Source organism: Macaca fascicularis, chromosome 15, assembly GCF_037993035.2.
Source record: "Macaca fascicularis isolate 582-1 chromosome 15, T2T-MFA8v1.1".
NCBI lineage: Eukaryota > Metazoa > Chordata > Mammalia > Primates > Cercopithecidae > Macaca > Macaca fascicularis.
In genome coordinates, this window is record NC_088389.1 from 47,947,326 (window position 1) to 47,965,375 (window position 18,050).

The 18,050-nt window shown below is 41.4% G+C and overlaps 1 protein-coding gene across 39 annotated transcripts in view; it reads right to left on the reverse strand.

The window, feature by feature from the left end:
* Positions 1 to 5,792: 5,792 nt before the first annotated feature.
* PALM2AKAP2 (PALM2 and AKAP2 fusion) overlaps positions 5,793 to 18,050 on the reverse strand; it is a 523,331-nt gene continuing 511,073 nt past the window's right edge. For 22 of the 39 annotated variants that reach the window (XM_074016837.1, XM_074016831.1, XM_074016838.1 and 19 more), the window contains one exon: positions 5,793 to 9,910. In XM_074016837.1, the coding sequence (XP_073872938.1) occupies positions 9,812 to 9,910 (99 nt within the window). In that variant the 3' untranslated portion in view covers positions 5,793 to 9,811. Of the gene's footprint in view, positions 9,911 to 16,143; positions 16,183 to 18,050 lie in introns of all 39 variants that reach the window. The other 17 variants (XM_074016842.1, XM_045373610.3, XM_005581112.5 and 14 more) reach the window with 1 other exon arrangement.

Sequence of the window (18,050 nt, forward strand, 5' to 3'; positions counted from 1 at the left end):
AAATTGTGTTGTTCTCAACACAATACAGAAGAGAGGTGAATATAGTCTCTTGTTCGAATTTATAGCTTTATCACAAAGTTAAAATGTCTTTACCTCACTGATAATTCTCTTTAGTTCTGTGGTTAAGAACTCTGACTTTGGTAAGACTGCCTAGATAGGGATGACTTTACATGAGTCATCACTTCAACTATTTGTGCTTCAGTTTCTCAACAGTGAAAAAGGAGGAATAACACGACTTAGCATATAGTTGTAATGAATTGTAGCTGCCTTATTACCACATTTCATCACATCTCAGACGCCATCAATTGGAATTTGAATTTCTAAATGTAACCATTAAGAAAAAGTACTGCCATTTAGACGACAACCCAATACCCTCTAATCACTGAGAATGTTTATTTTGTACCCATTGAATAGCTCCTTTGGGCTTATTAAATATAGATTTTTATGTTACATCACTCTGTGCATGCATAAAAAAGGAAAGTACAAACAAAGTAAATTGGCTAAGGTATTCCTAAGACATCTTTATGTTTAAAGCCTAGCTCTCCTGAGTTCTTTTTCCACACTTTTATACACATGATCATCCCCTGTGGCCATGTGTGTTGGCGCAGTATTTCTTTTCTTTGAGACAGGATCTTGCTCTGTTGTCCGGGGTGGAGTGCGGTGGCATGATCATAGCTCACTGTACCCTTAACCTCCTGGGTTCAAGTGATCCTCCTGCCTCAGCCTTCAAGTGGGACTACAGGTATGTGCCACCATGCCTGGCTAATTTTTTGCTTTTGTAGAGATGGGGTCTCACTCTATTGCCCAGGCTAGTTTCAAACTCCTAGCCCCAAGCAATCCTTCCGCCTCAGCTTGCCAAAGTTGTTAGGATTACAGGCATGAGCCACTGTGCTTTGCCGGCACAGTATTTCTTAAGGGGGTACTCCACTATTGAATCTGGAATTTCCTTCCAAGTCAGCCATACCCATTCTGTAAATTTGGTGACTGGCACTTTCCTATTGGACTAAGCTCATAGTTAAATAAGCAGGCAGCTTCCATCAAACTCATGCTTGCCATCCTAAAAATGATCCAAATGATGAACAAATTATTTACAATAGCTTCTATTTCTTTGAAATGTTTAAAATCTATTCTAAGGCTTGTCCATTCCTCTTGCCTTCCATTGCATGGGTCAGTACATAAACAACACATGCATGGCCAGCAAGGCTGAAAACTCAATTATGGTGACCCCAATAGCAACAGCTACAGCCAAGTTTCCCCTTGCTTAGGCCAGGCCAGGTACATCACGTCTGTGCCCATGCAGCAGGGATTGTAAGACACATTCTGATTGCAGAGATAATAAAATGTTCAGAAGTGAGACCCTTAGAAACAGTGGCATGTGATGCTCTTCTTTTATTGCTTCTCCTAGCATTGTCCCTTTTATGATTCTACTTTAACTCAAACTGTCAGAAAGGGTGTAGCAACGAGCAATATGACTGTGGTGCCCAGGATTCCAAAAAGAAATCTTCAGTGTTTCCATGACAACCAGCATCCATCCCAAGAGTTGCCTCTGAATAAGCTGGGTCCACCTGTGGTGTGTCGGCCACTGGCAAACACCAGAGGCTGCCGGGTACAGAAAAAACCCAACCTTGGCTGTACACATCCTCCCAATGCCCAGCATTCTTAGGTGTGGAGGTGACAGATGAGTCAAACAATCATAGGGCAACAAAGGATGCATCCTGGGCCTGTGGAACCTCAGGGAAAGCTAATATCCTTCCTCTGAATTTGGAGGGTTGGGTGAGGATGGACAGACATTTGCAAAAGTAAAGTCTATTTGAGGGTCCTGTCCAGAGACCTTTGTGCAGGAACTAGTTGTCTGCTTCCAGGTGAGACAGAAAGAAAAAGATGAGAGAAAGAGAGAAAGAAAGAAAGAAAGAAAGAAAGAAAGAAAGAAAGAAAGAAAGAAAGAAAGAAAGAAAGAAAGAAAGAAAGAAAGAAAGAAAGAAAGAAAGAAAGAAAGAAAGAAAGAGAAAGAAAGAAAGAAAGAAAAAGAGAGAAAGAGAGAAAGGAAGGAAGGAAGGAAAGAGAGAGAGAGAAAGGAAGGAAGGAAAGGAAAGGAAAAGAAAGGAAGAAGGAAAGGAAGACGGAAAGAAAGAAAGAAAGAGAGAGAGAGAAGAAAGAAGAAGAAGAAAGAAAGAAAAGAAAATAAAAGACAGAAAGACAGAAATGGCCAGGTGCGGTAGCTCATGCCTGTAATCCCAGCACTTTGGGAGGATGAGGTGGGTGGATCACGAGGTCAGGAGTTCAAGACCAGCCTGGCCAACATGGTGAAACCCCATCTCTACTAAAAATATTAAAAAATTAGCTGGGTGTGGTGGCACACGCCTGTAGTCCCAGCTACTTGGGAGGCTGGGGCAGGAGAATCACTTGAACATGGGAGGCAGAGATTGCAGTGAGCCGAGACCGTGCCATTGCACTCCAGCCTGGCGACAGAGGAAGACTCTGTCTCAAACAACCCACCCACCATACATTTGTTTGGTTGTATTATTATCTCTGTAAATATTTTGTTTTATGGCACCACCTATTAACATTCATTTAATGTATTTTATATGTATTTGATATGTGCTGATCAATTATTTCACTCTGTGTGTGTGTGTGTGTGTGTGTATATATATATATATATATATATATATATATATATTTTTTTTTTTTTTTTTTTTTGAGAAGGGAGTCTCACTCTCTCACCCAGGCTAGAGTGCAGTGGCATGGGAAACCAAGGCAGGTGGATCACTGAATGTTCCATACATGAGCAGGCAGAGAAAAACCAAACTGATTTGTGATTTTACTTATCTCGGGTAGCAGTAGTCTCATTCCAGTTGTTCAGAGTCCACCCACTTTGAATTTAGAACAAAGATAACTCTCCATTCAGAGTTTGGATAACTCTCCCATCAAGGTTAACTGACATTGAGATCACCATGTCTTCGCAACATGAAACAATGTGCACCACACAAATACTCTTCTTTCTCCTGCAGAAAGCATGTGAATGCTTGGGCGACACTTAGAAATTACTGGTGTGGCATCTCCAGTTATTTCCTGAGTCCCCATTTTTTCATCTGGTGTCATCTTGTACATTTAAAACCTTCTGCATTCTCCTTTTTAATTTCCCATTTGTTCTCTATGTCCCTAGCAGCTCAATTCTGAATTTGATGCGGGTTCTGTGTAGAGAGGAATATAGTCACCACCCTCTCATGGCCCAGGAACCCCATAATTAAAATGAGTGTGCTCCAAAGTAACCTCATGGCCTTGTGTAGTCTCACAATTACAGTCTCTGCCACAAATACAGAACAGGGGAGATGAGCCTGGATAATGGACACAGGCCCCCATCCCTTCCCACAGACACACATCACAGAGCAAAAAGCCTGCATAACTGCCCTTCACTGGGTAGAGGGTTAATGTCTTTTTTTTTTTTTTTTTTTTTTTTTCTGAGACGGAGTTTCACTCTTCTTACCTGGGTGGGAGTGCAATGGCACAATCTGGGTTCACGGAAACCTCTGCCTCCCGGGTTCAAGCAATTCTCCTGCCTCAGTCTCCCGAGTAGCTGGGATTACAGGCATGCAACAGCACGCCCGGCTAATTTTGTATTTTTAGTAGAGACAGGGTTTTTCCATGTTGGTCAGGCTAGACTTGAACACCGACCTCAGGTGATCCGCCTGCCTCAGCTTCTCAAAGTGCTGGGATTACAGGCATGAGACACCGCGCCTGGCCAATGCCTTTTAACACTGGTAGTTTTGTGGTTGGAGCCTCCCCAAAAATAACTTCTATTGTGAGTGTTGCACCTTCCTCTACCATTGCAGCAGACTTGCTTCTTCACACATGGCCTGAGTTCCTTCCTTCCCAGCACGCCTGCCTGCCAAATCTCATCCCTACCTCTGCCTGAAGCCTCCAGATGTTAGTAGTGATGGATGGAAACAGGACCAGGACTGAATCCATAGGTGGTCACAGCACCACTGCCCCTGGTTCTTGGAGGCAGCCTGGAGAGCAAGTTTTCTTCTTCATCAGCAAGTGAGCTGATGTCCACATGTTGCCATGAAGGACTCCTTTTGTTGTGTTTAACATAAAGCCCCTTTCCCCAAACTCTTACTCTGGTTTCTTTATTTTTCTGCTCCCTCTACTACCCCTAACTCTTTTTCTTTCTTTCTTTCTTTCTTTTTCTTTTCTTTTCTTTTTTGCTACAGCTTTATTGTGGTATAATTTACTTGACAAAATTTACTCAAGTGTATGATTCTCAGTACATTGAAAATTGTGCAACCATCACCACAATTTAATTTTATCACATTTTTATCACCCTATTTGCAGTCAATTTTGGGTCCTTTTTTTGGCAACTGGGATGCCTGGGCCGTCTGCTGTCACCATCCCCTGGGAGAGATGATCTCAAAGAGAAGAACCCAGAGAAAGTTCATCCAAAGGAAGAAAGTTCTTTGCTGCTCTCACCAAAACCCCACTCTTCCCCTAGACTTGGGCTCCTATCACAGCCTTGGCTTTGATCCCTGAGAGCCCCTTTCCTGTACAGTACAGTGCGGGGAGATGGTACAAGCCCATTTCGACTTCACACACATCAACAGGCTTATTCAACCTCGTATGTGAAGTTGTCAATGTGTGCTTCTGTGGGAAGAGCGGTTAAGAGCCCGGGTTCAAATGCAAGCACTACCATTTACAAGCCATGCATTGAAAAACTAACCTCCTGGGGCTGCAGTTTCCTACTGTGTAAAATGGAAATCAATATAAATATATCACAGTCATGGAGAGCCTGGAGTGCCTGTCACATTCTCAGTGACATTCACAAGTGTTATCCACTGTTTCTAGACTTTAATCACATTTTTAAAGGGGTGCCCCCACTTCCAAATTCAGAACTCTTACCACTTAGAGGTCGAAAGATGTCAGCCCCGACAGGTGCCACAGAACACCCCCAGATGCTCAGAACAGGAATATATGGTTGGAAATCCTGGGGAGAAAAAGGCTGGAAGAGTTACAAATGGGGAGAAAGAGAAAAAGGCAGCTGGAAAGGAAGTACCAGGAAGAGGAGGGGCCGAGGGAAAGACCAGGAAACTGATGGTCAGGGGCCAGGGGCCCAGGGCTGAGTGATGGGATGGAGGAGCTAGAGACTGAAGCGGGAGGGAGGAAGTAGAAGGGAGGACAGGCGGAAATGTGGCGAGGATGCTTCCTGATAAACCTGTGGTCTTCGCATGCTCTTGAAATGAGTAAATTTTGTTAAGTAAATTATACCATAATAAAGCTCTAGAAAAAAAAGAAAAAGAAAAAGAAAGAAAAGAAAAAGAGTTGGGGGTAGAAGAGTAGGAAAATAAAGAAACCAGAGTAAGAGTTTGGGGAAAGGGGCTTTATGTTGAATACAACAAAAGGAGTCCTTCATGTCAACATGTAGCCATCAGCTATTCCTTGCAGAGGAGAGCCAAATACAGGTGCTCAGAATGTATTCTAAAGGTTAGAGCCCAAAGCTACAGGCAAGGCTGGAATTTACAGTTCATCCTGCTGTTTGTCCAGCTCTTGCTGTGACTTCGAGTCTATGTCCTCAAGAGGCACCTGCAGCTTCTGGCATCTAGCCAGGGTGGCTGGGGACAGCATTGAAAAGGGGACTGTGGGAACAGCCTGGTGCAGCAGTGTCCCCTCAGCTCGGATTGGTTCCTTTGTTCCAAACATGAGGAAGCAGAAGCTGTCACACAGTAGCGGCCAAGGACGCTGGCGTGCCACTGTTTGGCCCAGTCTTCCACCCTCCCTCACGGTCAAACAAGCAGCCATTATTTATAAAAACTCAACACACATTGGATTTTAATGAGAAAATAACTGTATACTTGCATTGAATGCCTCACAATCACTATAAAACCAAAGCAGGATAATAACATTTAAGTGGTTAACATACACAGGAAAGCCAGATACAGAGTATAATTTCCAAACACAGTATTGCTGCTTTTTCCCCCTCCTCCCCCCAAAAAAGAAAAACAAAGAAAACGTAATTTGGGTAAAGAGCAACACAAAATCAAAATTGGCAGCTTACTGAATGCTTAAAATTCAGGAAATTGGTTCTTTAAACTAAAATGGAATATATTCACCATCTCTAACACTTAGGCTACTTTTTTTCAATACCTAGTTTAATTAAATCCATTCTTTAGTTGGGAAAAAAAAAGGTTTAATTACTCATCTTCAGAGACAAGAATCAACACTGTTTTAGTGTTCCTTGTAACGCTTTATATATATATGTGTGTGTGTATATATATGTGGACATTGATCTATATACGGCTTATATGTCATTGTCTAGGGTGAGCAGCATGCATGGGTATGAATAGGCAAGTAAATTGCATTGTGTCATCCAAGTAAAACACAGCCCGGCCTCCTGCCACTGACAGACCCTGTTTCCATAATTTCTGGATGAGAAAGCCAAGGCATGTCAGTAGTTAATCAGCTCCGGAGGAAAGTGAACACCTATAAACACGGCAGAATGCAATACTTCCAGAAAGGCTTTTAACATCTACAGAATCTAAACATTTTGTAAGAGGTGAGGTTAACAAGCTTGCGTGCTATTTGGGGGTGGGGCCGAGCATCAGAGGCAAAGTTTTTCGTAAGCCTCTTTCTCTCGATGGATTAGGCAGGAATGACTTTCCTCCAGGGGACGGTCCCATCTTCAGAAAGTTAAAAGGGTCCAGTTGGGATCCCAGAGCCTAGCACGGTGCTATGTACAAAGCGGTGGCCCAAGGTTTCTTGAATGAATAAAAAACTCAAGAGCACAGAGAAAATCTGGCTCTCCCAAGTAAACTGTAATTTACATTTTAATGGGATTATATTAGGATCTTCAGTGAGTGGAGCAAGAAAATAGACAGCAGTAATCCGGAAGGCAGCACAGGAGTACTAGCAAAAGTTAAGAGTTGTAGGGGCCACAGTGAAAACAGCTTTGTGACTGTGGGAAAGTCCCAGAAAAAGCATTTCTTTCCTTATCCACACACAGAGCATGGCCCAAGAACCCCCAGCTCTGTATCTTTAAGCAATAAGTGCTCTGGTTCAGTCAACTGTGGTCAAAGACCACTTCATCTGCCTCTAAAGCGATTCCATGAATAGTGTGGCCTCTTAAGCTTTTCTCTTAGCTGTACATTCTCTTGTCAAATGTAGGTTTCATGTAGCACATGGTTTCCTTCAAAACAGAACAAAAAACTTTAAGGTAAGTCATAAGGATGGTTTCCTCTTGTGAAAAACGGGGAAGTTAGTCTATATCATGTCTATGGTCTCTACCAGATCCATGAATCAGAGAAAACATGAAGCACATCACATTTTTTGTGCAATCCATAGAACTATCCTACTCTCCAGCCATCCTAACTGCCACTGTGCCTGGGGCTGTGCAATGCTACTGCCTCCTCTGTTCTTATCCCTGTGTCTGCTTTGGGAATGCCCCCTATTGCTGGGTTCTCAGCCCAGGCATCTGGGACCTCTGGCTGGAAATCCTCAGGTAAAGACGATCCTCCTTCCTGGGTCCTCCCATTTCATGTCAGGACTTCTAATCTAACACGGATCTCATTTTCCTGAGAATGTTAGTCTCCGTGCCAGCCTCCCTCACTATAAAATGAATTTCTTGCAACAGGGATCTTACTTGTTTTGTGACCCCAGCGGCTAGCACATTTTGTTGAGAATTCATTCAAAATATTCAGGAGAACGAACCATATAAAGATGGTGCCAATTGCCCATGTGCTCTTTTGGCTGCCATCTGTAGAATGTGGCTTCAAGTTACTGGTTCCCTTGGCAGTTTTAAAGGATCCTTGTTAGTAGATGGTTCCATTTTTTACTTTGTGCCTACTTCTCATCTGTGAATACATGTCCCCCCCAGAGTCAACACTAGTCTAATAAAAGAAGGAAATGTGCATTAACATCTACATACAAATTTTGTGAAATTGCTACTTGTTAGAATAACACACTAGAGCTTATGACATAATATAAAAACAAAAATGATTTTTAGTGAGGTCTGACTTAATTATTGCTTTTTTAAAAAACCACAGTTTTAAAACAAAGGAGAAAAAAAGAAAAAAAAAAAAAAAAGACGGCTGGTTGTTTTTTTTTTCTCAAGGCCAGAACTGAAAATTTTCTCATCCAGAAATTTAGGGCACCCAATTATTGAATACCCTTATCATATTGCTTTAAATGACAGAAAGATTAAAGCTGGCATCCTCTATAGTATACTAAGCATGAATATAAAGCATGAGAATAAATAGGAGACTTTCCTAAATGTCAAATTACAAAACTGCTCAAAACTTTGCAATTGTGACTCATGCAAATACCTTGTTAGGTCAATTTAATATTACAAATACTGCATCAGCTCGGTGCCTTTATATCCCTTTTCATAAAAAAGAAATTCTCACTCCACTCCTGAAGCCAGCAAACAGCTTTGGAGGAATTACCTGTACACCCAAGTGCCATGGTCACTCTGGAATTTTAATCCACATACATACACACATACACCCTTACTCCTGAACATACGCATTTTACACAAACACACAATGGTGTACACACACACACACACACACACACACACACACTCACCCCATCTTTAGGATCTGTAGCTGATTCCAAGCCTGTACTTAAATTTCTATTCTATATTTTTCTTTGTAGCATCCTGAAAAACACTGGTTGCTCAGCAAAAATAGTATCTCTTACCTCCTATTTTGTTCCCATTCTTCCTCCCTCCCTCCCTTTTTCTCTCTCTACCTTCATGACTTTTCTTTCCTGCTTCCTTTCTGACTGATCCAAAAAGAATCCATCATTCTTCTTCCTATCTCTAAGGCCCACTTTATAAAACAAAATAGTTATAAACACCTTTTTATTTCTTGTCATCTACCTCTCCAAGGCAGAGTTCACCTTTTTTTCAATTATTGCCACTCTAAAAATGCCCCCACCATCTTGAACCAAGTTGTTCAATGTGTACAGATTCTATACATGTATATATTCACCCATCCCATCATAAAAATAGTTGTTGCCCACTAAATATAGTTTTCCTACGAAGAAACGTAACTGTGAAAATGTGTTCTCATAAACTGCAGATCAGTGAATATTATAAGCAGACACGATCCTAAAGCTAACATCATCCATTTGGTTTGGTTTTCTCTTCCCCTTTCTCAGCCTCCTCATGTAGAATAGATTGTGTTTGCAACATGAAGAAATATTGTCTTAAAATATGGATTTTATGAATTGTGATCATGAGTTGTTCTCAATTAAAAATAATTAAATGTAAGAGAAGTGGAATCATAACTGCCTCTTCTGGGCAAATATGGAGAGAAACGCCATTCATTTTATGGCTGCTGGAGAAAATGGAGTTAATGCAACACCCTCCGATGCTGTGAGCGACAGGTGGGAAACTGGTGCAGGGAAATATCCTGTGCCATGTAGGCTGCACCAGCCTGGGCCCTACTGCTCTCTAAGTGGCCCTATCACCATTGTCCTTCATCACCCGGAGAGGCTGGTCTCAGTTCTGCCTGTAGCAACTATGTTGATTTGCTTGTAACATCGTTTGTCCTTTTGGATCCATTGTGGATTGGCCCAAAACCAGACACGGGGATTGAGTCACCAAAAAAAGTCCTTTCTCTTTTGACTCCTGGGTGTCCAGAGTCTGATGGGTGGACTTCCTTTTTGTTTCATCATTGTGTATTGCAGCTTCTGGTCTACATAAGGATTGCTGAGTTTGTTTGCACTTTAATAAATAGTCCATTAAAATGCTTTCAGTTGTTAAATTTCTTGGTTTCTTGGTCTCCCAAGCACCACAGACGCTTCCTGGGTTGCAGGAAGTTTATTCATTGTCTTCTTCCTCCTGGTTGGCATAGATCCCTGCTTCCCAGCGCAAAGCTAGTGCGCTCTTTCTTCGATTAACCCGTGTGGCCTCAAGGACCTGTAAAGAGAGGGAAAAAAATTATGCAGAGTTCATGGATGTTAATTATGAACACAAACCAACTTCTTTGTTTCCTTCTTCCTTTCTGTTTATCACCTTGAGAGGAGAAAGTGATGAGGTACTGCGGGAGACAGGAGAGACACTGGAAAAGGGGAATGGGTGGTTCTGGTTACGCATTCGTCTCACAGCCAAAATTCATCTGCTACTTGACTCCTAGTTTTCACTATAGAGAGATTTAATTTTCATGCAATGTTCTGCACGTTTTTGAACTAGCTATGATTCTGCATCAAGTTTTCAGATACAGCAGATCTCTACACGCGACAGATCAGTGCTGTCCAATTGACCTTTGTGCAATGATGAAAATGTATCTCTGCTATCCGATATGGTAGCCATTAGCCATACGTGGCTATTGAGCACTTGAAATAGGGCTAGTGTGGTTGAAAACCTAAATATTTACGTTTATTTCATTTTAGTTAATTTTAATTTGAATAGCTCCATGTGACTAGTGATTACCATATTGGACAGCACACTATAGATGATCTCAGTCTCTTCATAAACAAGCAATCCAGAAAATAATTCCAAACAATGAGACCAGTGTGGATTCAGTCCATCAAGCTTTGCAAATCTATATAAGCCATGATGATATTTATAGTACAAAAACCTCCTTGGGCAAAATTAAACTAAAAAAGCCATTACATGGAAAAAAAAAAAAAAGTTATTGGATCAATAAAAGCAATCTCAGCATTCTGATGCAACTTCAGACCCCATATGCTAATCAATGAAATGAAAGGTGACATTAAGGACAAGTAGGCTCACTACCACTGAGGGAGAGCCTCCCTTCCTTCCATTCACTAGAGCAGTCCATGGACTCCTGAGAAGAGACTTCGGCCTATCTGCTCCAGTTTCAGTTTGATCAAGAAAAGATTCCAGATTAATGGCATTTAGGTTGCCAACATATGAAAAATGGTTCTATATCATGACACTGCAGCAAAAACAAGCCCAGGCATTCTTACCAGTTGCTCTGGCATTTGCTTAGGACGTATAGTTTCTGATTTTAAAGAAAAGTCCAATAGAGCCAACATTGGTTGGTTATCCAAACTGCAACGAAGGCATTGCTTATTCTAAATATAATCAGTTAGGCAAGGGACAGTGATGGTGGTGACATGGATTGGCTGTGTCCCCACCCAAATCTCATCTTGAATTATAGCTCCCATAATCCTCTCATGTAGCAGGAGGGACTCGTGGGAGGTAACTGAATATGGGGGTGAGTTTTCCCATGCTGTTCTCATGATAGTGAGTAAGTCTCACCAGACCTGATGGTTTTATAAAGGGCAGTTCCCCTGCACACACTGTCTTGCCTGCTGCCATTTAAGACATGCCTTTGATCTTCCTTTGCCTTCTGCTGTGAGGCCTCCCCAGCCATGTGGAACTGTGAGTCCATTAAACCTCCTTTTCTTTATAAATTGCCCAGTCTTGGTTATTTCTTCATAGCAGTATGAAAATTGACGAATACAGTTGGCAACTCCAGAGAAGCAAGGAGATGCAGTTACAGGCTGAGGTGGGAGCCCAGACATAAGCAGATTCTGGGTAGATGGGAGATCAGGGGGTCCATCTCAACCTGCTTCTCTGCACCTTTGCCAAATAAATGCACCACCAAGAGCTTCAACGTGTTTTCCTCTGGGAAGCCTCCCCCATTCCTCCTCAGTCATGTTTGCTGAATGAATGATGCACTGTTAAGCACATAAGCCATGTGTGTTTTGCATAATGTGTTTTGCATATAAGCATATCATGGTCACTCACTCAATATCCACAGATATCTAAGAATAAGAAATTAGCAGGAGGAAAGCATGCTTCCAAATCTGCTACAGTTAAATACAGAAATTTTCTAATAGTCTAATGTGTGGTAGCACAGAACTGAAAAACAGCACTGGACTGCACGTGGAAGTCCTGGGCTCTATTTCCAGTTTTGTCCTCTGTTGTTCATCTTTTATCTCACATTTCTTATCTATAACATGGAGAACACAGCTACTCTACTTCACAGGCTTACTCAGAAGGCACTGTGGTCTCTGAAGTCCAGCAGGTCTACTTCAAATCCTTGTGACCCTGGAAAAGTCACTTACCCTTGTGCCTCAGTATCCCCATATAAAATGGGGATCATAAAAACTACAGCATAAATTTGGACAGAGAAATCAATGAGGCAATGTATGTAAAGTATAGTTCCCAGTGCATAGTAAGCTCTCAAATAGAGCCTAATATGATGGAATAATTATTTCTATCATCACGTCAAAGGGATTTATACATTATGAAGCGGCATACAAATATCGGGCATTTTATAAAGAACTCTACATTGTATAAAGGGATCATCTCTTTGCCTTTCAGATTGCAGATACAAACAGAAAGGTTTACATCAAAGCTAAAAATAAATCTAAAGTTCTAAAAATTATGATCCCCATCCTCTTGGAATGTTTTTCGTCTTGTTATTTAAACCCTATTTTGATTCTCAAACAACTTGGGCAAATTGAGTTTGCTCTACTCTTTAGGAACTCTTGTTACAAGCCATCTATCGATCCAATTTACCCATATTTATTAGTTTCCTACCAAGTATAAGGCACAGTGCTTCTTGTTGAGGATAGAATAGTCCCTTCCCTTATGGAGCTTAGCGATGAAAAGTGTAATGGGCAGAAAAATAATATTCATAACTATGGAAACGTTTAACATAGCTTGGGTTTGGACGTCTACTTGTCACGAGCTCAAATAATTCACTTACACCAACAATGAGCTCTCTTTTCTTAATTAATTCCCCTAGTTTGTATGCCCACTTACCATGGTCACACGATCACTTACCATGGCCATACAATAAATTTCTAGTGAAATCTAAAGCCGCTAGTAATGGCACAGACAAGAAAATAAACATCATTACTGAAATACCTGGCAACCTTGATATAAAGCTGTCTTTGGGTTCATAAGGCTTATGACCCAGGGCTGTCTGGGAGTACAGCTGCCCCACAATTGGTCTTCAGAAGTTTCAAAAACCAAGGTATTTGAATGAACATCTGTTCTGTAATTAATTCAGACGCGTGTGTGCGTGTGTGTGTGTGTGTGTGCGCGCATGTGTGAATCTCTAGCAAATTTAGAGCTTTTATTACTAGTTTATTACTGCATATTAACTTTACTTTCTAAAGTTCATTCCTTTATTTTCTGGGCAAAAAGGCACATGTCTCTGGGGCTCTAATAATAGATATACTCACGTCCTAAGTTCTATGTTACTGTTTGAATCCTCACCACTAGTCTACAAAATTTATGCTGTTATTACTCCCATTTTTTATATGAAGAACCTGAAGCACAGGGAGGTTAAGTAACTTGCCCAGAATTACCCAGTTAGCAGAAGGCAAAACCAAGATTTGAACTCCACACTCTGGGTGCAGAGTTGATGCTTGAGGCCACCAGACTACATTGCTGCCCAATGACTGTAAGGAGTCCAGAAGGAGACACATCAGAGAGGAGCAATCAACACTCCCCATGGAAATGGAAAGGGGAAAACAAAAAAGGATCTGATTTAAAGTTTTATTGTGGCCGGGTTCAGTGGCTCAGGCACTTTGGGAGGCCAAGGTGGGCAGATTGCTTGAGATCAGGAGTTCGAGACCAGCCCGGCCAACATGGTGAAAACCTGTCTCTACTAAAAATACAAAAATTAGCTGGGCATGGTGGCTGGCACCTGCAGTCCTAGCTACTTAGGAGGTTGAGGCACGAGACTCGCTTGAGCATGGGAGGTGGGAGGCTGCAGTAAGCTGAGATCACACCACTGTAATTCAGCCTGGGCAACAGAGTGAGACTGTGTCTCAAAAAAAAAAAAAAAACTAAACTACATAAATCAATAAATAAAGTTTTATTGCTTTCACAAATTCACATTCAGGTCTGGTGGGGAATAAAAAACAATTCTCTCTCCACAACTCTTCAATATTAATTTTTCTCTCTAATGCTTAGGGAATTCAAGTGAACTGCTTAACTTTGAATAGCAATCAATATAGACAATTTTAATTTGGACATATGAAACAAAAGACAGATATGTTAAATAGTATCACCCTATTCATATTAATATTTATATTTCATCTTCCAATCTGCTTTTAAATTGAAGACAGAGTGGGCCCAACTCTACCCTCCTTGGATCTATTTGACCAGATTTTCATTGTTTTAAATGGACTCAAAGGGGAGACGGGCTAAGTCCTAATTTTCAAACTGCCGTCTTCCAGATGAGAATCACAATTAGACATTAAAGAAAGTACAGAATGACATTCTCAGTATTCATTTGATATCTTATGAAAGAAAATTACTGATAATCAGCAGGTCAGCTCTATATTTAAATATAATTCTTTGGCTAAATGAGAGACCAAAAACTTATTATGCCACAGGTTAATGCAACCAACTTGAAAAATAATTTACAATATCTAGTAAATGTTAGGATGTATCGGGCTAGTAGCCAGTGCTTCTACTCCGAGATATAGAAAGAGGTTCTTCCATAGGTACATAAAGAGACATGTATAATAACATTCATAAAAGCATTATTTCTAATGGTAAGAAAAACTGGAAATCGTCTACATTTCCATAATAGAAGATTGAATAAATAGTGATATATTCATTCAATGGAATACCATACAGCAGTTATAAAGAATGAACCAGAGCCACAGTGATCAACAAGGACACATCTAAAAACAATGCAGACAGAACAAAGTCAGGAGCGGAAGATACTGCAACATGATTTACCATTTATAGAATGTCTTTAAACATGCAAAAATAAGGTGTTGTTTATGTATATACACATGTATAGTATAAGTGTAAAACCATGCACGGAAATGATGAACAACAAGCTCAAAAATAGTTACCTCTGCGAGATTGTAGGGGAGGAGGGAACTGGGAGAAGTAACGAGAGGCCTTAAATTGTATTCTTTTAAAAATATTAAATATCATGAAATGTTAAGAATGGACAAAGCTGGGTGGGTAGGTTTTATTATTTTATTATCTTACATTATTTTGAATGCCAGTTCCATGATATCAGGAACTCGTTTTGTTGACCACTGTATTCATGGAACCCAGAACAATGCCTGACACATAGTACAGCCTCGAAAATTGTTCAATGAATGAACGAATGATTCTCTCTACAATTCTGTATATTTGAAATAATTATTTTAAAATCAAAATAAAATACAGAAATAAAAATATGAAAAATATTGTGCTTTCTCAGCAAAAAGAAAAACTGGACAAAATAGAAAAAAAATTAAAAGAGAAAAATATGCCTTCTCATAGCACATATATTTGTGAAATCTGTGTAAAAGGAAAGAAGAAGACTTTTGGGGACTGGGAACAGTGGCTCACACCTGTAACCTCAATGCTTTGGGAGGCTGAGGCAGGAGGATCACTTGAGGCCAGGAGTTTGAGACCAGCCTGGGCAACATAGAGAGACCCTGTCCCTACAAATAAAATAAAATAAAATAAAATAATATAAAATTAGCTGGGCATGGTGGCACACATCTGTAGTTCCAGCCCTTTGGGAGGCTGAGATTGGGGGATCGCTTCAGCCCAGGAGGTCAAGGCTACAGTGAGCTCTGACTGCACCACTGTACTCCACCCTGGGCGACAGAGTAAGACCTTGTCTCTTAAACAAGGAGGCTTTTGGAGAAATCAAGGCTTAGAGTTTCTAAAAAATACACGTTTAAAGATTGGAGGGAGGGAGGCCTGGGATGGTTCACATTTGATAAATTTGTAGATTAGGATGGTTCATATTAAATCTATAAATGGAGCTTTCTAGCTTTATGTTAAGGTAAACAAAGAATGGGTGAAAATCAATAGCTCAATCTGCATGAGCTGCACTGTTTTCCAACCAGACCAAGTATACTTGCTATTAATGCCTAAAGAAACTTTAAAAACCAAAATAGCCCATCACTTATGTCCTCTGGTCCAAACGTCTTCAAGATCCGTGAGCAGGCAAGGTCTTCCCCAGTACCCTCCCACTCGCCCCCACAGCACAGCACGGCAAAGCACACCATTGTGTATCACTGTTGCATGGACTCCAACATTTTGAGGCAGTCCCATAGTTCAGAAAAGGCACAAAAAAATACATATGGAGACAAGTCATTTTCTTGCCATTTTCATTTAACTCATCAGGAAATGGCAAACCACAACAGCATGCAGCTGGATCATGCATTCAGTAAGACCAAGACAAACAAATTGAAAAGTACCTCGGAAGTCACCTTGCAAGACAGTAACTTAGAAGTGTACTGGCAGAGAGGGAAAAGACCAGGGTTAGTACATGGCAGTGACACACTTACAGAACACCCCCTAGCCGGGAACAGGCACCACACCAGAAGAGGATGGGAGGGGAAGTAATACCAGGAGGCCATTCTACACCCATGCCAAAACTTTCTCCAACTGATATTAGTTTATAAGTCTTTCCTTTGCAGCAACTAGATACCCTATTGTTCACTAATACAAATATCAGATAAGCCGTACTTTGCTAATTCAAAATGTTGCTTTCATTTTCTGCCCTTTGAATTAACAAGATTCCTTCCCCTCTGTACACAACCAGCTGCCCACCAGCAAGGTCGTTGGGGGCCATTTTGGATTTGCTAGAATCTGTAGCCAAATAGCCTTTCTCTTCCCATATGTTTCTCTAAACCCCAAAGCCGTCGTGTAACCTGTTGTTCCATTAAAAGAAGATCCTAATCACAGGAGTTGGTTTGTGGAGGCAGATTCTCTGAAACTGGCCTAAGGGTAGTCCTGCCTAGGGAGACCACACAGCCTCCCTCGTCAGAACCCTGGGGACCTGGGTAAGTTCCTGAAAGTGGGATCATCCTTTGATAGCAATTTCGGGTGATTATTTAGGATTATTAGTATGAGCACTTAGGAACTGAAATGATCCTTTTGTTCCTATAGGGGACTAAAAGTCTTCCGCAAAGTACAGAAAAAAATGGCCTGACAATGGAAAATGAGATAGCAGGACCGATTTGGGACATCCCTCTCCAGAATTATGGTAATGAGCACACATTTACACTGCTTGGGGCATTTAAAGCATTTATTGGTTTGGGGCATTGATAGCCATAGACTAGTTAGGTGGGATCCCACATCTGTGATCGCTGACTGCTTCTTATATGTAACACTTAGGAATTATAGTTCTGTCATGATTGGGCTAATGGCTGGCAGCTGACAAGTCAGAAGCTCTTCTCTCTCCTTTGCACCTTCACTAGGGTATGAGTGAAAACCCAAGAGAGAGTTAGGGAAGCACAAGGCATCACTGAGCTTCCTGTAGAGTCTGGGGGAACAGGAGGCAGATGGGCTTCCTTCACCCACTGAGCGAGACGATGGCCAGAACTCTCAATGCATGTCCTGGTCTGGAAGGGTAATGTGTGCAGGAACTCTCAGTTTTGACGCAGCCCAGGAGAACTGACGAGGTCTTCTCTTGTTCTAAGACAAGACAGAGTGGTTGGATGACCTCTCAGTAATTAAGTCATGGGATGAGAAAGAGAGAGAGAGCGCACACAGGAAAACCCCACTGAGAGCAGATCCTGTGCTAGAAGTAAAGATGGGGCTGAACATCCAGAAGGCTGTGATTTGGACTCTGGTCAGCATCCCTCCAACTGAGAAAGGCAAAGCAAACCCTCGAGATGTTTATGAGCATCACTGACTTTCTGAGGCTCAGGTCAGGTTAGGGAAATAATTGGCTGGAAAAATACTGTTTGCCTAAATACAGTCATGTCACTTAGGACAGACTGATGAGTCATAGTTTCCTAAAGGGATTCTTCATGCCTGAAGGAAAAACATCCAAATAGTCCATCATTTGTGCCCACTGATCCAAATGTCTTCCAGATCCATGAGTGGGCAACCCCACCTTGGAGGCAGTCCCTTTGCAAGGCATCAAGAAGCCCTTTAGGAAACTAGGATTCACTCGTCCATTAGGAATTGCATGACTGAGCAGAAATGGTATGAGACCCAGATAAGGGGACATTTCCACATAAGAGAACATTTTCAGATAAGAGAAACCCACAATATGAATAGGACTGCTGCATCTGCGTGTGTGGTGCGTGCACTGCACAAAAGCATCAGACTAAAGGGATGAATGGTACTAAAGCCCAGTCTCCTACTCTACCCC